This window comes from Thermobia domestica, chromosome 8 (genome assembly GCF_964235325.1).
Source record: "Thermobia domestica chromosome 8, izTheDome1.hap1.1, whole genome shotgun sequence".
Lineage (NCBI taxonomy): Eukaryota > Metazoa > Arthropoda > Insecta > Zygentoma > Lepismatidae > Thermobia > Thermobia domestica.
In genome coordinates this window covers 195,724,771-195,748,810 of record NC_137461.1, presented here as the reverse complement: position 1 = coordinate 195,748,810, position 24,040 = coordinate 195,724,771, and the positions used below count along the sequence as shown (strand labels likewise).

At 36.5% G+C, this 24,040-nt stretch overlaps 1 protein-coding gene across 1 annotated transcript in view; it reads right to left on the bottom strand.

Annotated features, from left to right (window-relative positions):
- LOC145691904 (uncharacterized) overlaps positions 1-24,040 on the bottom strand; it is a 93,654-nt gene that overhangs the window by 43,567 nt on the left and 26,047 nt on the right. The window contains exon 4 of the mRNA XM_081767210.1: positions 22,641-22,778. Coding sequence (XP_081623336.1) covers positions 22,641-22,778 — 138 coding nt within the window. The remainder of the gene's footprint in view (positions 1-22,640; positions 22,779-24,040) is intronic.

Here is a 24,040-nt window from a genome sequence, read left to right as displayed (position 1 = left end):
AGCCCAAAAATTGGGATTAAAGTAAATAAGTAGTCCATAAATAGCCCATAATTCTGGCGTTTGAATTTCTTCGATCGGACCATTCTAACCGTAACCGTATGGGAGGTTCTAGCTTCATATCAAACTAGACTCGCCTATTTTGAATCCGATTTGCCGGTAAACAGTAGCAGCCCAAAAATTGGGATTAGAGCAACTAATTAGTCCATAAATAGCCCATAATTATGGCGTTTGAATTTTTTCGATCGGACCATTCTAACCATATGGGGGGTTCTAGCTTGATATCAAGCTGGACTCGCCCATTTTGAATCCGATTTTTCCGCTAAACAGTAGGAGTCCAAAAATTGGGATTAGAGCAACTAATTAGCCCATAAATAGCCCACAATTCTGGCGTTTGAATTTTTTCGATCGGACCATTTTAACCGTAACCAAATTGGGTCTTTTAGCTTGATATCAAGTTAGACTTGCCCATTTTAAATCCGATTTCCTACTAATCAATAGGAGCCCAAAAATTGGGATTAGAGCAACTAATTAGCCCATAAATAGCCCATAATTCTGGCGTTTGAATTTTTTCGATCGGACCATTCTAACCCTAACTACATGGGGGTTCTGGCTTGATATCAAGTTAGACTCGCCATTTTGAATCCGATTTCCCGCTAAACAGTAGGAGCCCAAAAATTGGGATTAAAGCAACTAATTAGCCCATAAATAGCCTATGATTCTGGCGTTTGAATTTTTTCGATCAGATCATTCTAACCGTAACCGTATGAGGGGTTCTAGCTTGATATCAAGCTGGACTCGCCCACTTTGAATCCGATTTCCAGCTAAACAGTAGGAGCCCAAAAATTGGGATTAGAGCAACTAATTAGTCCATAAATTGCCCATAATTCTGGCGTTTGAATTTTTTTATCGGACCATTCTAACCATATGGGGAGTTCTAGCTTGATATCAAGCTGGACTCGCCCACTTTGAATCCGATTTCCCGCTAAACAGTAGGAGCCAAAAAATTGGGATTAGAGCAACTAATTAGCCCATAAATAGCCCATAATTCTGGCATTTGAATTTTTTCGATCGGACCATTCTAACCATATCGGGGGTTCTAACTTGATATCAAGCTGGACTCGCCCACTTTGAATCCGATTTCTCGCTAAACAGTAGGAGCCCAAAAAATGGGATTAGAGCAACTAATTAGCCCATAAATAGCCCATAATTCCGGCGTTTGAATTTTTTCGATCGGACCATTCTAACCATATGGGGAGTTCTAGCTTGATATCAAGCTGGACTCGCCCACTTTGAATCCGATTTCCCGCTAAACAGTAGGAGCCCAAAAATTGGGATTAGAGCAACTAATTAGCCCATAAATGGCCCATAATTCTGGCGTTTGAATTTTTTCGATCGGACCATTCTAACCATATGGGGGGTTCTAACTTGATATCAAGCTGGACTCGCCCATTTTGAATCCGATTTCCCGCTAAACAGTAGGAGCCCAAAAATTGGGATTAGAGCAACTAATTAGCCCATAAATAGCCCATAATTCTGGCGTTTGAATTTTTTCGATCGGACCATTCTAACCATATTGGGGTTCTAGCTTGATATCAAGCTGGACTCGCCCACTTTTTAAATCCGATTTCCAGCTAAACAGTAGGAGACCAAAAATTGGGATTAGAGCAACTAATTAGCCCATAAATAGCCCATAATTCCGGCGTTTGAATTTTTTCGATCGGACCATTCTAACCATATGGGGGGTTCTAGCTTGATATCAAGCTGGACTCGCCCACTTTGAATCCGATTTCCCGCTAAACAGTAGGAGCCCAAAAATTGGGATTAGAGCAACTAATTAGCCCAAAAATAGCCCATAATTGTGGCGTTTGAAGTTTTTCAATCGGACCATTCTAACCATATGGGGGGTTCTAGCTTGATATCAAGCTGGACTCGCCCACTTTGAATCCGATTTCCCGCTAAACAGTAGGAGCCCAAAAATTGGGATTAGAGCAACTAATTAGCCCATAAATAGCCCATAATTATGGCGTTTGAATTTTTTCGATCGGAGCATTCTAACCATATGGGGGGTTCTAGCTTGATATCAAGCTGGACTCGCCCACTTTGAATCCGATTTCCCGCTAAACAGTAGCAGCCCAAAAATTGGGATTAGAGCAACTAATTAGCCCATAAATAGCCCATAATTATGGCGTTTGAATTTTTTCGATCGGACCATTCTAACCATATGGGGGGTTCTAGCTTGATATCAAGCGCTGGACTCGCCCACTTTGAATCCGATTTCCCGCTAAACAGTAGCAGCCCAAAAATTGGGATTAGAGCAACTAATTAGCCCATAAATAGCCCATAATTCTGGCGTTTGAATTTTTTCGATCGGACCATTCTAACCATATGGGGGGTTCTAGCTTGATATCAAGCTGGACTCGCCCACTTTGAATCCGATTTCCCGCTAAACAGTAGGAGCCCAAAAATTGGGATTAGAGCAACTAATTAGCCCATAAATAGCCCATAATTCTGAGATATGTTCCGGTCGTTTTGGTGTTGGTGGTTGGTCTAACTTGACACGCGTAGAAAATTTAGTTATGTGGTTAAATATAGCACTACGCACTGCCTGTTTCATGGCATTTCTCTGGTACTTCTCAGTATGCCGAATTCCTTTCCGTTTCTTGGTCTGCGGAGATTCATCGTTGCTACTTTCAGACATGACAAAGTCAGCACTACTAAGCACGACACAAGAACACGTTCGACAGTGTGCCAACATACAAGACGAACGAACGATATAACTTTTACGATGTACTGTATCGTACTAGGCATCTAATCACAAAGACGCGTTTTAGCAGGAAAAGTAACAAATGACTGTCTACAGCGCGTTCAATATAAGAGTTTCCTTCAGTAATAGTATGTGTTATAAACTGCGTTCAGTGCAAGAAGAGCACATGTGGTGTTCCACTGAACGCTGTTTCTAATTTTCAAAATAACTGCCTTCAGAAATTGATACATGAGATCTCTTTGTGGCAAATAATGTGCCTACCTATGTAGTTAATGAATCTAGTGTTACCACAATTCCCACTAAAATGTTACATGTGCCCTTTCTTCAATGACTGATTCAATTCTCAACACACTTCACACCAGTCTTCTTCAACGAGTGTCTCGTACCTCCAGAGAGTGTGTCGTTAAATATTAGAATTTACAAATAAATTTTATACAATCCAGAAGACCTGTAAGTCTAAACACTATATGACAGATTTTATTTTTACCATAAAACCCTACTCACTACCAATGAAAGTGTACAACATCAGCAATAATGCTCAATGATAAATCGAAACTTACATGTCAGGTCGTGATCCTCACGTAAGCTTACAACGCATATTGGCAACAATAACATTTTATGTTATATATCAGCTAATCCGCTTGTGTGTTAGTCAACATTTTATTTCTCAACATAGTCACCAAAACATTTGATGCATTTGTCTAACTACGAGACGAGCTTGTCGATGCCACTTTTGCAAAATATAGGTTCCTAATTATTGAGTCAGCTTTTCATCGTTGTTTGATATTTTCACTTTGGAAGCTGTTCTTTCAAGGCCGAAAATATATAACAATCACTGAACAGTAGATCAGGACTGTATGCTGGATGATTCACACATTCACATCGAAACTATCCCAACAGCTCTTGAGTGCCAGTGACAATGTGTGTGTAACATAAACTGTACAATATGATCTAGTGCCAACTGATTATTATCTCTTTCTGGGCTTGATAGAACATCTTGAAGGGCATTGCTTCCAAATTGACGAAGATGTCAAAATAGCGGTGCAAAGCTGGTTTAACTATCATGAATCAACAATTTACGAAAGTTGTATCGACAGGCTCGTTTCACGGTCAAAAAGCACGTCAATGCCTTGGTGTCTATGTTGAAAAGTAAAATCTTGACTAGCACACAATGTGCATTGTTTTATATACAACAGAAGATATGATAGTTGCCAATATGCCTTGTAAATTTACTCTTCGGACATCCCTTCTATTATGATAATTTTAATTATCATTAACCCTGATCCACGTAATGTGACATATATAACACAAGAAAGAGACGCAGATATGAGTCATCTGCTATAAGCTACTTCGCTGGATAAAAAAAAAAAAAAAAAAATGCGTCAAATGTTACGTGAGAGGTTTGTTATACCTGAGAAACAAATATTGCACTAATTGTTTATCAGCAGGAACGAAAGTTTATCATAGTCATGAACAGCTTGTCGATATGGGTACTGGGCACATGCGTCGTAGGTAATTACTTATTCTTTGTTTCTACGATGGCTATATAATCATAAATATCCGTGTCCCCCCAGAAGGGTCTAGAGAGTGGCCTATTTTTTCAGATCGCTCTTTAATTGCTTGTTTTGATTTTGTGCCCCTGTAAATCGTGCTGTTACATATATGTTACATTGGGCGCTTATGTTTTCAATTCAGTTTTATGGTGCCCAGCGAAGTGTTGTCGTACGTTTATTTAGGTTCTTAATTTTAGAAACAAATGTGTTACTTCCAGTATTATTACACTAGTAAGTACAACCGTTCTCCAAAAATAACAACTGTTCTATGTATAAACATACACAGGGGGCTCAGGGGGCATAACCCTCAAGATCTCAAGTTTATTCAATATAAATTGTTCCTTATTTATCAATACAATTCTTAGTTGCAAAGCTTATTAAAAAGTAATATATGAATTGAAACGTACTTATATCATTGGCGCAACTAGAGTATTTTCTTCGGGAGCGTGGCCCCTTACTTCTGAAAATTGCAATGGATATGCGGAATTGAGATAAAGTTATCATATTATTTTCGTCAGCTAAAACAATTATGAGCGAGACAGCCTTGCTTCTGGGGATAGTCTGGCCCCCTACCCCGTTCTAGATACGTCTATGCTTGCTAGACGCAACTTGCTTTGTTACAAAGTTAATGTAATGGCCATGAACATGGCAGATGCACTTTCTGATTTGATATTTTGAAACAAAATAGTTTAGTTTTTTTTTTTTTTTTTGTATACGTAGCTAAGGAGAACCATAATTTGGAAAAATATTTTTGTGGGTTTTAAATTTGGTCATGTAATTGGGCCAGTTCTAATATTTTCTGGCATCCTATACACTTTATCTGGCTACGATCTTGACCGGTTCTGAAAGTATGAAGCTTCATACAGTAATATGTATGTACAGGGCCGGATTTAGCATTTTGGCGCCCCTAGGCCCAATAATTTTTTCCACCCCCTAGTCTGGTTAAAGTTACTTTCCTAAAAACCTTTATTAAAAAATTATATCAGGCCTATATGTTAATTGCTTAAACACCACTCCACGATGCAATTTTATCATTGCAAGTTTTTCGAGGAATTTACTTGGTTCTGGGCTTAACAAATTACCATTAAGGTATTAACAAAAGATTGTTGAACTTTACCAACAATTATTTGCTCCAATGAACTTCAAAATCAGAATGCTTTATTAGCCTGATTTTTTAAAATCAATTCAAAAAATATGTTAAGTTATGGCTATTTATTTTTATTTCTACATATATATTTTTTTTTACTTTTTTCTCTCGGCCGTGCGCCCCCTGGGAGCTTGCGCTCATAGGCCTGGGCCTACGGGGCCTATTGGGAAATCCGGCCCTGTGTATGTATATGTGTATGTGTTTGTGCATACACTAAAATGTATCTTAACACTACAAATCAATTCCAAAATATAAGAGTAAAATGGTTGGATGTACTTGTGCAGAGTCACGTATAGAAATCCGTTATGATGGTAGTAGTAATGGCGTTACTCTGCCGAACTCTTAATAATCCAATTTTGGGTCTCCATGGACCATAATGAATGAATTAGGGATGCTTTGGCCGGGATTACGTCACCTATTGAAATTTTGCTTATGCTTATTCAGGGGCCGCACGATGGTACGAATGAATCAGAGGTACCTTGGCCATGCTATGACGTCATTGAATTGGGAGTATTGGATCAGAGGTCATGATGATTCTTTAAAATTACTAAAAATATGGTCTTGATGATTCATTACGTTATGAAATAGTACAGGTTTACGAATGCTTTCGTTCCCTTTTATGGCATAAAATTTGGAGATTGTTATATCTTTGATGAGATGGACTAACACGGGTGCAAATGAAATCTTTAGTTTTACGTCCCACGATTATGCCGGTTAGGCTAAAGGCCCATACAGCAGAGGTGAACGCTCTACCACTGAGCCACCGCACCTTTACTGGTATGAATGAATTAGAGGTAGTTGGTTCGAGCTAATATGTTCGTTTGACGTCACTGAACTGGGATTTTTTAGCTTGGAGCTTATGATGGCTTGTTTCGTTCCCTTTTATGGGTATAAAATTACCAAAACAAGGTTTGATCTCTTTCTTGATGACCTATTACAGTATGAATTAGTAGACCCCAGTAATAGTATAAATTAGTATTAGTATTAATATGAAACTCGAAAACTTTGGAGTTCCTCCGTGGCTAACCGGTTAGCGTATGCGCCTTTAACGTGGGAGACCAGGGTTCGATTCCCGGAAGAAGCTCATGCGGTTCGGATTGTTATCCCTTTGATGAGATGGACTAACACTGGTGCAAATGAAATCTTTAGTTTTACGTTCCACGATTAGGCTAAAGGAGACGGTGACGATGAGAAAGGAATGAAAGTGTGGGAGAAAATTGGAGCATAATGTTATCCACCACAAAATTACTTTCGCGGTGTTTGAACCATGGACCCCATACAGCAGAGGTGAACGCTCTACCATTGAACCACCACCTCCCTTACTGGTGCGAATGAAGTAGAGGTATTTGGTTTGAGCTAATGTGTTTGTTTGACGTCGGGTGACCCTATTTCACTTTTGGGACCCCCCCCCCACACACACACATGGACTATAACGAATGAGTTAGAGATGTTTTGGCCTGGGATTGCATTACCTATTGAAATTTTTGCTTATGTTTACTCAGGGGCAGGGATCACTCAGGACACATAAGATCACATTGATTTACATCAGGAGTTGGGGGAGGGAGGGGAGTATCGCACCTCGTACTCTTTGATGAGTATAAAAAATATTAAAATTTGGACGTTTTTAACTTATCCTATTATCTTTCACGAGACATTTTTGTTATATAATAGAGTACAATGGTTTACTTTTTGGGAGTTATCGTTTCCTTTGGAGCCTTATTACTTTATATGGAGGCATATTTAAAATTATTTCCTTAAATTTGATAAGTACTTTGTGATCCATTTGTTCCGCTTCAGGGGTGAACATGGATACCTTGCAATCGTCCCGAGTTCAATTCTTGGTGCTAGTTTAGGAAATGTTGAATTTAACGTCCCCCGTGAAAACGATGGTGATGAGAAATGATAGGACGAAACAGGGGAAAACATGTTCCCTTTTTAGGGACACAAAATTACCAAATTTTACTGCAACCACGTGTTTGGTATTTTGGCTCATTTTATCACCTTGGATGAGGTCCTATTACCTTATATAGTTATATGGGTGTATACAGGTGTTTATTTCCTATTGTAAGACATAGGTACATTTGTGCATCCCTTTAAAAATTTGGGTGGAGTACTTTGGCTCACACCCTTCAATTTTGGAAATTGCCCAATTTAAACATTTGGTATAATAGTATAGGGCTCTAATATATATTATTATAAATTTGGGTGGTCCACCTCGTTCCTTTTAGGGACACAAAATTACCAAATTTTACTGCAACCACGTATTTGGTATTTTGGCTCATTTTATCACCTTGGATGAGGTCCTATTACCTTATATAGTTATATGGACATATACAGATGTACATTTCCTATTATAAGACATAGGTACGTTTGTGCACCCCTTTAAAATTTGGGAGGAGTACCATAGCCCACCCCTTAAATTTTGGAAATTTTCCAGTTTAAGCATTCGGTATTATACTACTGGACTCTAATATGTATCATGATAAATTTGGGTGGTTCACTTCGTTCCGTTTTAGGGGTACAAAATTGCCAAAATATAAACATAAGCAATATGATGTACCACGTGTTTGGTTTTTTGATCCAATTTATCCTCTTGGATGAGGACCTATTACCTTATATGGTTATATGGTCATGTATAGGGGTCTATTCTCTATCATAAGACATAGGTACATTTGTGCATCCCTTGAAATTTTTGGGAATGGTACCTTGCCCCACCCCTTAAATTTTATAAATTGCCCAACCACGTGTTTGGTCTTTTGGCCTAATTTATTCTCTTGGATGATGTCCTATTACATTATATGGTTATATGGTTATATATAGGGGTCTATGACCTATCATAAGACATAGGTACATTTGTGCACCCCTTTAAAAAATTGGGAGGGGTACCCTGGTCCACCCCTTAAATTTTGGAAATCGCCCAATTTAAACATTTGGTATAATAGTATAGAACCCTAATATAGATCACTATAATACCCCTATGCACTCCTCTTAAGCTTTTTGATAAGAGAGAACCACGATATTTTAAGGTTACCTTCTTGGTCTTGGTGTTAGTTCGTGTAATTTATATCTTAAATAACATTGACGGTTTAGTTAAAATCATCTCAAAATATTTTAGCCAAAAATTTTCAGTGAGTGCAAAGAGGGAATTGTTTCACGGTTAACCGCCAAACGTTATCCGGTTTTTAACTATTCGATTAAAATTTATCGGTTTTTAACTATTCGATTAACAAATAAACGGTTTTTAACTATTCGATTAAATTTTGAGTCCACTATTTTCCAGTTATTACAAAAGTTCAAGTGAAAATTTGAAACTAAAATTTTTCGAACTCAATTTTTTTCAAATCAAAAATATACAAACTGAAATTTTCGAATTAAAAACATCAAACTAAACTTTTCGAACAAAAAAGTTGAAATCAATATTTTCGAATTCAAATTTTCAAACAAAAGAAAAACTGAAATTTTCGAATTATAAACATCGAACTAAAATTTGAAATAAAACTTTTCGAATTCAACTTTTTAAACCAAACAATTTCACACTGAAATATTTAAACTAGAAATTTTAAACTAAAATTTTTCGAATCAAAACATTTCAAACCAATTTTAGAACTAGAAAGTTGAAACTAAAATTTTCGAACAAAAAAAATTGAAATAAAACTTTTCGAATTCAAATTTTTTCAAATCACACAATTTCACACTGAAATTTTTGAACTAGAAATTTTAAACTAAAATTTTCGAAAAATGAAATCAAAATTTTCGAACTAAAACATTTCAGTCCAAATTTTTGAACTAGAAAGTTGAAACTAAAATTTTCGAATTCAAATTTTTGAAATCAATCAGTTTCACACTGAAATTTTTGAACTAGAAATTTTAAGCTAAAATTTTTCGAAAAATGGAATCAAAATTTTCGAACCAAAACATTTCAATCCAAATGTTAGAACTAGAAAGTGGAAACTAAAATTTTTCGAATTAAAAGTTTCAACCTGTTTTCGAACTAAAAAAATTTTTATAACAAAATTTTCAAATCAAATTTTTGGACCTAAAATTTCAAACCAAAATTGTCGAACTGAAAGTTAAAGTTTCGAACAAAAGAAATAATTCGAAATTTTCAAACTTCTTGAAAATATTTAACCATAGCCGTTTACTGATTTTAAAATTTTAATTGTCTTGAAGAAATATTTGGGACTAAGTTTTGAGAGATGAACCGTTTGGTAAGCCATAGCCAGACCGAGACATTGATATTGCTTGAAATGAAGTTTAATCAAGCTTTATTTCATCAGACAGTACTAACTTACGATCCGTTTTAGTGCATTTTTTGTTTCAGATCAACGGCCAGCCATAATTGGACTTTTTTTTTTCGTATCATCATGAAAGCACGCCAAGCTTGTTCTGGTCATAGCCGCTACGCTACGTAAAACTCTGAATCCCTACCACAGAACAACCATAAACGCATATTTCAAGACCTTGAATCGAACCTGGGACCATTTGAAGAAAAGATTACTTACCACAGCGATTCCCATCTGATGAGATCAAGAAACCTTAAAATCAATCAGCGGTACTCCTTAGAACAAACAAAACAAAATGCTAAGATGTTCAACAGGTTGACATTAAACATCTACCGCTCCCTCTCTCCCTCTCCTGTAATAACAAAGTACAACTCAAGATAGGTTGAATTGTTGGATTTCGTAATGAAAACAAATGCGACTTCCTGTGGCAAGGTCGTTAAGATGATTTCTGCAAGTGTCAGCATCAGCTGTACGATAACGTTTCATGGAAAGACTGACGAATGAAGTTTACGCACTGTTGTGAAACAGCGATCCTTAATAGTAGAACGGCACAACACTGGTATCGTATGTCAGGGAAGAAATCAAACTAACATCACAAACACGTTTTCAAGAAATCCTATTGCAGAACACGAAGCAAACTGAGCTTTGAATGATGTCGCAAAACAAATCTGCAAATGCTGCATTCTTTACCGGTGACAAAACTGAATGATTTCAAATGCAAAATCAAGATTTCTTTAAATTGAAAGTTGATCAGTTTACAGTATAATATTGTTTCAAGAGATTGGCTGGGTCGATTGATCTCATCAGAGGAGAATCGCTGTGGTAAGTAATCTTTTCTTCAAATGGTCCCAGGTTCGATTCAAGGTCTTGAAATATGCGTTTATGGTTGTTCTGTGGTAGGGATTCAGAGTTTTACGTAGCGTAGCGGCTATGACCAGAACAAGCTTGGCGTGCTTTCATGATGATACGAAAAAAAAAAAAGTCCAATTATGGCTGGCCGTTGATCTGAAACAAAAAATGCACTAAAACGGATCGTAAGTTAGTACTGTCTGATGAAATAAAGCTTGATTAAACTTCATTTCAAGCAATATCAATGTCTCGGTCTGGCTATGGTTTACCAAACGGTTCATCTCTCAAAACTTAGTCCCAAATATTTCTTCAAGACAATTAAAATTTTAAAATCAGTAAACGGCTATGGTTAAATATTTTCAAGAAGTTTGAAAATTTCGAATTATTTCTTTTGTTCGAAACTTTAACTTTCAGTTCGACAATTTTGGTTTGAAATTTTAGGTCCAAAAATTTGATTTGAAAATTTCGTTATAAAAATTTTTTTAGTTCGAAAACAGGTTGAAACTTTTAATTCGAAAAATTTTAGTTTCCACTTTCTAGTTCTAACATTTGGATTGAAATGTTTTGGTTCGAAAATTTTGATTCCATTTTTCGAAAAATTTTAGCTTAAAATTTCTAGTTCAAAAATTTCAGTGTGAAACTGATTGATTTCAAAAATTTGAATTCGAAAATTTTAGTTTCAACTTTCTAGTTCAAAAATTTGGACTGAAATGTTTTAGTTCGAAAATTTTGATTTCATTTTTCGAAAATTTTAGTTTAAAATTTCTAGTTCAAAAATTTCAGTGTGAAATTGTGTGATTTGAAAAAATTTGAATTCGAAAAGTTTTATTTCAATTTTTTTTGTTCGAAAATTTTAGTTTCAACTTTCTAGTTCTAAAATTGGTTTGAAATGTTTTGATTCGAAAAATTTTAGTTTAAAATTTCTAGTTTAAATATTTCAGTGTGAAATTGTTTGGTTTAAAAAGTTGAATTCGAAAAGTTTTATTTCAAATTTTAGTTCAATGTTTATAATTCGAAAATTTCAGTTTTTCTTTTGTTTGAAAATTTGAATTCGAAAATATTGATTTCAACTTTTTTGTTCGAAAAGTTTAGTTTGATGTTTTTAATTCGAAAATTTCAGTTTGTATATTTTTGATTTGAAAAAAATTGAGTTCGAAAAATTTTAGTTTCAAATTTTCACTTGAACTTTTGTAATAACTGGAAAATAGTGGACTCAAAATTTAATCGAATAGTTAAAAACCGTTTATTTGTTAATCGAATAGTTAAAAACCGATAAATTTTAATCGAATAGTTAAAAACCGGATAACGTTTGGCGGTTAACCGTGAAACAATTCCCTCTTTGCACTCACTGAAAATTTTTGGCTAAAATATTTTGAGATGATTTTAACTAAACCGTCAATGTTATTTAAGATATAAATTACACGAACTAACACCAAGACCAAGAAGGTAACCTTAAAATATCGTGGTTCTCTCTTATCAAAAAGCTTAAGAGGAGTGCATAGGGGTATTATAGTGATCTATATTAGGGTTCTATACTATTATACCAAATGTTTAAATTGGGCGATTTCCAAAATTTAAGGGGTGGACCAGGGTACCCCTCCCAAATTTTTAAAGGGGTGCACAAATGTACCTATGTCTTATGATAGGTCATAGACCCCTATATATAACCATATAACCATATAATGTAATAGGACATCATCCAAGAGAATAAATTAGGCCAAAAGACCAAACACGTGGTTGGGCAATTTATAAAATTTAAGGGGTGGGGCAAGGTACCATTCCCAAAAATTTCAAGGGATGCACAAATGTACCTATGTCTTATGATAGAGAATAGACCCCTATACATGACCATATAACCATATAAGGTAATAGGTCCTCATCCAAGAGGATAAATTGGATCAAAAAACCAAACACGTGGTACATCATATTGCTTATGTTTATATTTTGGCAATTTTGTACCCCTAAAACGGAACGAAGTGAACCACCCAAATTTATCATGATACATATTAGAGTCCAGTAGTATAATACCGAATGCTTAAACTGGAAAATTTCCAAAATTTAAGGGGTGGGCTATGGTACTCCTCCCAAATTTTAAAGGGGTGCACAAACGTACCTATGTCTTATAATAGGAAATGTACATCTGTATATGTCCATATAACTATATAAGGTAATAGGACCTCATCCAAGGTGATAAAATGAGCCAAAATACCAAATACGTGGTTGCAGTAAAATTTGGTAATTTTGTGTCCCTAAAAGGAACGAGGTGGACCACCCAAATTTATAATAATATATATTAGAGCCCTATACGATTATACCAAATGTTTAAATTGGGCAATTTCCAAAATTGAAGGGTGTGAGCCAAAGTACTCCACCCAAATTTTTAAAGGGATGCACAAATGTACCTATGTCTTACAATAGGAAATAAACACCTGTATACACCCATATAACTATATAAGGTAATAGGACCTCATCCAAGGTGATAAAATGAGCCAAAATACCAAACACGTGGTTGCAGTAAAATTTGGTAATTTTGTGTCCCTAAAAAGGGAACATGTTTTCCCCTGTTTCGTCCTATCATTTCTCATCACCATCGTTTTCACGGGGGGACGTTAAATTCAACATTTCCTAAACTAGCACCAAGAATTGAACTCGGGACGATTGCAAGGTATCCATGTTCACCCCTGAAGCGGAACAAATGGATCACAAAGTACTTATCAAATTTAAGGAAATAATTTTAAATATGCCTCCATATAACGTAATAAGGCTCCAAAGGAAACGATAACTCCCAAAAAGTAAACCATTGTACTCTATTATATAACAAAAATGTCTCGTGAAAGATAATAGGATAAGTTAAAAACGTCCAAATTTTAATATTTTTTATACTCATCAAAGAGTACGAGGTGCGATACTCCCCTCCCTCCCCCAACTCCTGATGTAAATCAATGTGATCTTATGTGTCCTGAGTGATCCCTGCCCCTGAGTAAACATAAGCAAAAATTTCAATAGGTAATGCAATCCCAGGCCAAAACATCTCTAACTCATTCGTTATGGTCCATGTGTGTGTGTGTGTGTGGGGGGGGGTCCCAAAAGTGAAATAGGGTCACCCGACGTCAAACAAACACATTAGCTCAAACCAAATACCTCTACTTCATTCGCACCAGTAAGGGAGGTGGTGGTTCAATGGTAGAGCGTTCACCTCTGCTGTATGGGGTCCATGGTTCAAACACCGCGAAAGTAATTTTGTGGTGGATAACATTATGCTCCAATTTTCTCCCACACTTTCATTCCTTTCTCATCGTCACCGTCTCCTTTAGCCTAATCGTGGAACGTAAAACTAAAGATTTCATTTGCACCAGTGTTAGTCCATCTCATCAAAGGGATAACAATCCGAACCGCATGAGCTTCTTCCGGGAATCGAACCCTGGTCTCCCACGTTAAAGGCGCATACGCTAACCGGTTAGCCACGGAGGAACTCCAAAGTTTTCGAGTTTCATATTAATACTAATACTAATTTATACTATTACTGGGGTCTACTAATTCATACTGTAATAGGTCATCAAGAAAGAGATCAAACCTTGTTTTGGTAATTTTATACCCATAAAAGGGAACGAAACAAGCCATCATAAGCTCCAAGCTAAAAAATCCCAGTTCAGTGACGTCAAACGAACATATTAGCTCGAACCAACTACCTCTAATTCATTCATATCAGTAAAGGTGCGGTGGCTCAGTGGTAGAGCGTTCACCTCTGCTGTATGGGCCTTTAGCCTAACCGGCATAATCGTGGGACGTAAAACTAAAGATTTCATTTGCACCCGTGTTAGTCCATCTCATCAAAGATATAACAATCTCCAAATTTTATGCCATAAAAGGGAACGAAAGCATTCGTAAACCTGTACTATTTCATAACGTAATGAATCATCAAGACCATATTTTTAGTAATTTTAAAGAATCATCATGACCTCTGATCCAATACTCCCAATTCAATGACGTCATAGCATGGCCAAGGTACCTCTGATTCATTCGTACCATCGTGCGGCCCCTGAATAAGCATAAGCAAAATTTCAATAGGTGACGTAATCCCGGCCAAAGCATCCCTAATTCATTCATTATGGTCCATGGAGACCCAAAATTGGATTATTAAGAGTTCGGCAGAGTAACGCCATTACTACTATGGAAGAGATCATTTTGTGGCCGCAATTCCTGACAAGAAGAGGCAAAGATGTGCAGGACAGTTGTGGGAACATTATTAGTCCGTAGGATTAAGTCAAAATTGTGCATTTTATATGTAAAAGCATGAAACTTGCTGTACGTGTTATTTATATAGAATTAATAATTTTGAGCGTTGTAGACATCGTCGGATTACCCTTTGAGCCGCCATATTGGAAAATGGCGGCCAAAATTGGTTTTTAGCCTATAACTTTTGAACGAATAGTCCGATCTTAATTTTTCTTTTTTTATTTTAAAGCTCATTTTAAGGCAAAACTTTTTTATTATAACAAAGATTTCCGTAAACTTTAAGGTTTCAGCACAATTTTTAAAAATATATAGATTTTTCGATGAAATTTGACTTCTTCATTCTATAACTTTTATATGGTGCAGAAAATCACTTCTTATCTCTGAATAAAAGAAAATGATAATTTCATGATCTTTCTTTTGATATATGTTAAGCTATAATTTGAACTACCGTTTCCTCATAAATCGTTACTCAAAATAAGCATGTTAAGGAAATATAAGGTGCTCAGTTATAACGAACTCTTACAATTTCAAAGTTACCACTATCCAGTTTCATTCTTTTAGATATAAAATGAACAATTTTGTTTAATCCTCCAAACTGTAGTTAGAATCAGCACTCAAGTTCTTTGTTGAGTGCGTTAATTTCTATATATCCTACAGCATTTTGTTTTTGAAATCATGTAAACAAGTTTTCGTTTGTTTAATTTTGTTATATTTGTACAATACTTAACTTGCAGGTCATAACTCTTTTCTCTTTCTTTTTTATATCTTTCAGGTCTAGAGATACTAGCAACAGAAGCGAATATTATGCACTTCTGAACTGGTGAAATCTACTCTAAAGGTCTTCGCCTAGGATCAAAACATTTCGTAGATCAAACGAAAGTCCAAAAAAGAAAAAGAAAATGAAAAGAACATTCAAGTTAGTTGAAGGTTGTAGCCCTCCACCCCCCAAAACTACTAGTACAGATTGGGAAAAATGTATTTTTTGTCAAAAAACTAAAGTTGACAAGCTCACTTGTCCAGCGGACTGGGAATCCCGGAATGCAGCTTCTGGATATGGGACAATTGAGAAGAATCTCTTGTCGTTACAAGCGGTTCAGGGTCTTCCTGAGGAGATAGGTTCACTTGAACGACTGAACGACGGAAGTGGTATTAGAACAACTCTTTTAAAGAACAAAGCAAAGTTCCACCGGAAGTGTAACTTACGTTACAATAAAAAAGAAGTCGATCGAGCTACTCAACGTTGGGCGAAGAAAAGGAAGGTGGTGTGTTCTTCAGAAAGCAATACTTCGGAACAACCAGAAATTGAACAGAACGAACCTTCTACAAGTCGTTATACACGAGGAAGAGGTGCAACCTCAAGGGACAAATCTGAAAAGGCGTGTTTTTTCTGTGATAACAAAGATCCCCTGCTCCAAGACAAACCCCTGTCACTTGTTACGACCTTTAAAGTTGATAGCCGAGTGCGGCAGTGCGCTGTGAATTTGCAAGATGAATCTCTCATAGCAAAATTGAGTGAGGGTGACATGATCGCTAGAGATGCTGTGTATCACGCGAAGTGTCTCACGAGCTTATACAACAAGAATGCAAAACTACATAGTCCGACACAGAAAAACGATTCACAGAAATTAATACTCAAAAGTTCTTTTGCGGAGCTTATGTCTTTTGTTGAATTCTGCCTTGAAAATGAAGAAGAGGCGCCAGTTTTTAAACTGAGCGAGTTAAAGAGAATGTATTGCACAAGAATTAAGCAGCTTGGGGGAGAAGCATCTAATGTGCATTCAACTAGTCTAAACCTGACTAGTTAGCTAACTTTCCTGAACTTGAGGCGTACCCAGAAGGTAGAGATGTTCTTATAGTTATCAACAGAGAAGTGGGACGTTCTCTGAGGCAAACATGTATTCTAGACAATGAGTCAGAAGCGGTTATCCTAGCTCGTGCTGCGAGAATATTGCGCAGAGATATTCTCAATCATAAACAGCCGCCGTTTGATGGATCATTTTCAGAAGGATGTCAAGAGAGGTCAGTTCCTCCTACCTTGGTGAGTTTCCTGTCCATGGTCATGCACGAACCCAGAATTCAAAGTGAAGAGGCAGCCAACGCATCACAGTCAAGTCTTACTTTAGCACAGTTGATTAGTTACCACACTTGCAAAGACCGGCGTCGTACATCTATAGGAAGCAGACATTCTCGAGCTCAAGAGACACCAGTTCCATTATTTTTAGGTAGTTATATCCACTCAAAAATGCGTTCGAAGGATTTAATTGATGTTTTGTTTAACTTGGGAATATCAGTGTCATATGATCGAGTGCTAAGTTTATCAGCAGATTTAGGTAACTCCGCCATTATCCATTTTTGCAACATTGGAGCTGTAGTCCCTCCAAATTTGAAGATTGGTATCTTTACAACTTCAGCAGTTGACAATATAGACCATAATCCCAGTGCAACAAGCTCAGAAGGTTCATTTCATGGTACTGGAATTTCTCTTTTTCAGCAATCTGAAAAGACTAACACTGGTTTAAATCAAACAATCAACTTCACGATCAAGTCCAGCAAGAAAGTCATGAAACTGCCAACAAGCTATTCAGATGTCCCTCCCATTTCGATCACTAAACTAATAAGTTGTCCCCCGAAAATCAAAACTTTTGATCGTTCATCAAAACAACCAGCAGATGAAAATGTTGAAAGTGAATATTCCTGGTGCAAGCATGTTTCAGAGCTTGTTGACAAAAAGGGAACAAATGAAGAAACAAACACCAATGCAAGCTGGTCTGCGTTTCATAGTCAGAAGGAAACAGGAAATCCAATATCATCTACTAGAACTGCACTTCTTCCCCTGTTTCAAGACGATTCTAAGTCAGTTGCTATGTTACGACATTCCATGGATGTAATTAGAAAAGAAACTGACATTACTAATCCTGGACAAACGCCAGCAATTACGTGTAATCAACCATTGTTCAAAATTATGAAGGAAATACAATGGACTTGGCCTAATAGTTACGGAGAGGATCATTTTGTTATTGTTCTTGGTGGATTGCACATCAAGTTAGCACTACTAAAGTGCATAGGAAATTTGTTAGACGGCAGTGGGTGGACTTACGCTCTGGAGAAAGCCAAAATTACATCCTCAGGAACAGCGAACTCATTTTTGAATGTTGTCCACATAAAGAAGACCTTGCAGGCACATCATGTAACAGCATGCGCATTTTACAAGCTTCGGAGGGAAGCATACAAGGAATTTTGTGAAGGAAAAGATCAGACTGCAATTATCTCTGAAGAAGAATGGTGTATATCTCAGTAGGAAAGACACCCTAAGTTCCATTTTTGGAACCTCATTCTCCAAACAGAACTGGAAATTTTTGCATGGGATAAAGCAATACATGAAGGAAATTTTGAAAAGTATGTCGGAACATTATTTAAACTCCAGTGGCTTTTCCATGCTCTAGATCATCACAACTACGCAAGATATGTTGCTGTTCATCTTCGAGACATGATGCTATTGGAGAGAAAGCATCCTGAAGTATATCAAGAATTTCAAAAAGGAAAATTTACTGCCAATAAGACTGGTCGCCAGTTTTCTAGTATGCCTCTTGATGAAGCTCACGAGCAGAACAATGCGATAGTCAAAGGTACTGGAGGAGCAATAGGTCTGACTGAAAATACCGATGCTCTGCTTCGGTGGATGGTTTGTGGGCCGGAAGTCGCACGCATTGTTGAGGAATTCAAAACCCAAATAAAACACCCTGAATGTGACGAATGGTCTCATCATGAAAACAGGCCACGGAAACAAACCAAGTTTTTAGATAGAGTTTGTAACTTGATTATTGCAATCAAGGAAATGGGAAACCCATTTACAGATAAAAGTGGCGATTTGTTGATCCTCAACACAAGGGAGATTATGGAGAAGGAAGTTGTTAATTCCTTAAAGTCAATAAAAAAGAATGGAAAAGAATTGAGTGAGAAGTTTTTCACGGAAAGACTGATTGACTGTGAAAAGGCAGTTGATGCCCCTATGACCCGAAACAAATTCCAACTCCTCAACTGCAAGCATAAGAAATCAAATAAATCCAATACCTCCACAACAATGAAAACTTTGAAACGGGATCGAAGTGTATTCTTAAAATTGTATATTGCTTGTCAGATTCGGCAGGGCGATATTGATGATTTTTTTCTGCCATGAAAACCACGTATATCCTCCGTCGCTTTCAGATGATGGATCGTTAAACTGTAAGGGGAAGTCTGACTTGATGAAATGTTTAGAGACCTTGCTTGCAACAGAAGATGATAGTGTCGTTAGTGCGTGTGATGATCCTGATGGTCCAGATGTTGATATGATGATCCTTGATGGTCAGCTGTTGTGCACATGATTACGCCAGAGAAAACTGATACCTTCCATGATTATTCACAAAAAATTATCAAGTACATTGCAAAACAGTTTCAGAAACCTGGTTTAAGCAGAATAGACATCGTATTTGACGTCTACAAGTCAGACAGCCTGAAGTTTTGCATTCGAGCTAAAAGAGGAAAAGGAACTCGTCGTCGGGTTGAACTGTTAAAGAGAACACCAACTAACTGGTCTGATTTCCTAAAAGAAGATGTAAACAAGCGGGAGCTTTTCCACTTGTTGGCTACCCAAATAGCACCCGGATCATATGAAGGAGATGTTGTAGTTACTTTGGAGGAAGATGTTCTTTGCTCCTACTCAGATCCTTCAAGATATTCGTTGGATGAGTTACACCCCTGCACACATGAAGAAGCTGATACTCGAATGTTTCTGCATGCAGTTCATGGCGTTGCACAAGAAAGAAAAAGAATCCTCATTAGAAGTGTGGATACAGATGTGGTGGTTTTAGCAGTACATTATTCTAATGTTCTGGATCGTCATCTATGGGTTGCTTTTGGCACATCGAAAACCTTTCGCACCCTCAACATAACAGAAATTGCTGAAGCATTGGGAAGAGAAAAATGCAAAGCCCTACCAGCTTTCCATGCCCTAACGGGCTGTGATACTACTTCGAAATTCTCAGGAAGGGGTAAAGTATCTTGCTGGGCAACGTGTAATAGCTACCCAGAAGTGACCCATGCACTCAGTGTTCTTGCTAGCACACCTTCGGTACAAGAAGTTGATGCTGTTATGCCTTTTATCGAAAAGTTTGTTATATTACTATATGATCGTTGTAGCGAAGAAACTAATGTAAATAAAGCCAGACTTGTGTTGTTTGCACGGAAAAACAGGGATTTGGACAATATTCCACCAACGCTTGACGCCCTTAAACAGCATGTCCTTAGAGTAGCATACCAGGCTGGTCACGTATGGGGACAGGCACTTCAAACAGCTCCTCATCTTTCTGATTTGCATATGTTTGGCTGGACTCGAGACTCGGAATCTTCAACATGGCAACCAAAATGGATCACACAACCTCCTGCTGCTGTAGAATCTCGTGAGCTAATTAGGTGCAAGTGTAAAATCTCGTGTTCGATGTTGTGCCAATGTGTGAAAGCCGATTTACCTTGCACTCATCTTTGTGCATGTGGTGGTTGTGACCAAGACTTCAACTAACTTTTCTTTTCCACATGTAAAAGTGTTATTCTGCATTCAAGAAAAGTAATGCACATCTCTTTTTATGTTCATTTTCCTAATAGGGTAATTATAATAGAGTAATTATAGAGTAATAGAGTAATAATAGAGTATAATATCTAAATATTCTTCTATTATTATTTCGTTCTGTAAAAGTAAACTTATAATAAAGAAAAAAATTACAAGTGCTGGTAGAAACAACCATATATTAAATTTAAAACTTCAGAGGCAGAATAAATTTTCTTAATGACATGTTAGTTTTGATCAATGATTTCTATAGAAACTGTTGCTCAAGTTATAGCTTAACATATATCAATGGAAAGATCATGAAATTATCATCTTCTTGTGTTCAGAGATCAAAAGTGATTTTGTGAACCATATAAAAGTTATAGAATGAAGAAACCAATTTTCATCGAAAATTCTTTAGATTTTTAAAAATTGTGCTGAAACCTTAAAGTTTAGAGAAATCTTTGTTATAATAAAAAAGTTTTGCCTTAAAAAGAGTTTTAAAATAAAAAAAGAAAAATGAAAATCGGACTATCTATTCAAAAGTTATAAGCTAAAAACCAATTTTGGCCGCCATTTTCCAATATGGCGGCTCAAAGGGCAATCCGCCGATGCCTACAACGCTCAAAATTATTAATTCTATATAAATAACACGTACAGCAAGTTTCATGCTTTTACATATAAAATGCACAATTCTCATAAAAAGTTGCCTTAAGCCTCCGGACTATATGTGTAAATTGTGTAATGTTGTACTCTGCATAAATTGCTTATCTCTTATCATACACGCTGAATTGAAACAAATATGCTTGTTTCAGCTAGTTCAGAAAATATATTCTTCATTTATATAGAAAACATGCCTATATATGTCATGTATTCAAAGGCAGTTCTTGATGGAAGTAATACAGGTAAAAATTAAACTCTTATTACTTCAAACTAAGGGAAGAAAACTTATCTGATATGCAAACTCTTGTGTATAATAATTGTAACACAAGGAGTTTTATTTCATTAGTTTGAAGTGATAACAGTTTATTTTTCATCTGTTAGACTTTCCTCAAGAGCCGCCATTGTATGCATTTTAGCTAAATATGTCATATTTATTCAGTGTACAATATGTTTTTAAAATTTACATGTAAGAGATATGTGAATAAATCATTAATTATACAAAAGAAGCAAAAAGTTACCACATTTGCGAATAGACACGATAATCGCCCAATGTAACATACAGGGTGCCCCAAAAGTACGGATACATCCCTGCATTTAACTAGTATAACATTCTAGTTTATGGATTTATTTGCTTCGGCTGTTCCGAGCTTAAGATATAAGTAAAAGGGCATTAAGAGCAAATAATAAAGAAGCTAAGTCTACCTGATGGATAACAATAAGAAATGATACAAAATGCAATGAGTTGATCAGTACGGTACTGTATACCTACTTTTGGTTCACCTTGTATATGTTACACCATTTCTCTCCGCATAATGAAAACCGATCTTCACAAAAATTTCAAAATTCGTCACAAATGCTTATCAAAAGGAAATACTATAAGCGACATCACACGAAAAAGAATTTGGGCGGATCCGGGTTACTAAGATATCGAAAAAGCGTGTCTCGATGCATGTGTTTAGAAAGTGTTTCATCAGTCAAAGAGGTTAGGAATCATTGCTGTATAAGATATATCTGGTGTATTAAATGTTCGATGCCTTAGACCAATTCTATTAGGGCAGGGGTAAAGATACGAAAGGATGTAAAGAGAGAAAGATTGTTGGAAGTAGATTTTCAATCTGAAATGATAGATTTTTTCAAATCGCAAGAGATGTTTAGACTCCACTCTAGAAGGTCGAATATGGTCAATGAAAAGCAACGTTTTTGTTTCAGCAGACTGCTCTATCGGAATATATACGGAAAAATGACACGGAGAACATGCCAATGCGTTTCACAACAATGTTATGTTGTTGGTATGATAAGCACCCAAGGAAACAACCTACTATACTGACAACGTTGTTTTTCATTTAACATAAGGCACCTTTCCAGTGCGAAGCACAAACGGCTGGTGGGATTTAAAAAATTCTACCTTTTTGGTTTGAAAACCATGTATTTTCAACAATTTTTCCCTTTGCTCTTTTTCGTATATTTTACTCATAATGGAGTTGACCTATGGCCCGGGACCTGTGATACACCAGGTATAATACGTAGGCAAAGGAAAGGAAAGAATATTGTTTTGATCACTTACCACTACATTAGTAAAGAGAACATAAAATGAAACATGCAGGACGTCATCCTCGGTTTCCAATTCTTCTACATTAAATGCTTTGCTGAAGCTGTTGATTCCTTTAGCTTGGCCATTGGAAAGAATAATAATCAGACTTTCCTATGATGTACAAAAATAACAATTAATTACTTAATTGAAATTCTACTAAAAACCTACTTTCAGCAATGTCTGGTTCTCAGTCTGTAGGTTTGAAAATGGTAACATTGCAACATAATCAAACCGGGATTCAAAAGAAATGGAACGGGAAACCAATAGAAAGTGTCAAGAGGAGAAGAAATTATATTATGAAAACGTGAGAGAAATTATAATGAAACAGAATGTAGGGAAAGGAGATCTGAATTGATAGATCGCGGGCACTGACTCTGTGCCAGAATGCTCATGTTTGGTTTAAGGGTTTCCTAATTTGGTCTCAAGTAGCATAAGTTTGTGGTGAACAGCAGAGGTGGAATTTAGTGCGCGCGAGGCCTAGTGCCAATAATGACCCCGCGGGTCCAGACTAATGGTAAAAATCGCCAAGCGCCAATATACTATTTCTAAACCGATAAAGTAGTAAGCAACTTCCTCAGATACTTTACTTTAATTCCTATACCTATATTTATTATTAAATATTCTCTTTTTTATGAACAACGGTTTCTTATGGGGAAAAAATCCGACGTAATTTATTTGTAGGATGTACAATATCTTTTCAAAAGAACATCGCTACTTAGAAATGCACTGTGGATTTCGATATATATGATGACGTTTTGATATGTTAGCCGTAACTAATCACAGAGGGACTTCTTTAAGCGCGGGGCCTGGGGCGGTTGCCCCTGGCTACCTCCAAACTTCTCTGCTGGTGGTCAGTATTATATCTATGGATTTTCTCAGGGTTCCATCGTTTTCTCTTACAGCTTTATTCCATCAATTCTTCCATAATAATTTACTTACATTTATGGGCCCCCGCAGCGGAGGCAAGAAGGGCAACTGTCTCCTCTGGATTTTCTAACGGGTGATTTACTTCTTCGAAAAACTTATCAAAGCATGTTAGATCTGCTAACTTCCCCATTATATTATTTTATAAGTTTACTATAGTTAAAATTATGGAATATACGTTAATAATAATTGTTTTACACGAAGCATTATGTACACCAAGGTATTATTATATTCGAAACTTCTCTTATGTAACGGTCTTTTGTCCCTCTTGGAAAAAACACTACCGGCGTTTCAGCTTACACTTATCATCCGTTTCATGCTAAACTAAAGATTTAATTTCAGTTTGGAGTTAATTTGAGCTTGTTGCGATGTATGTATAGCGTAATTTTGAATATAATTCCAATGTTGTCATTGTATATTATATGGATTACCTGTGAATACAAAGGGAA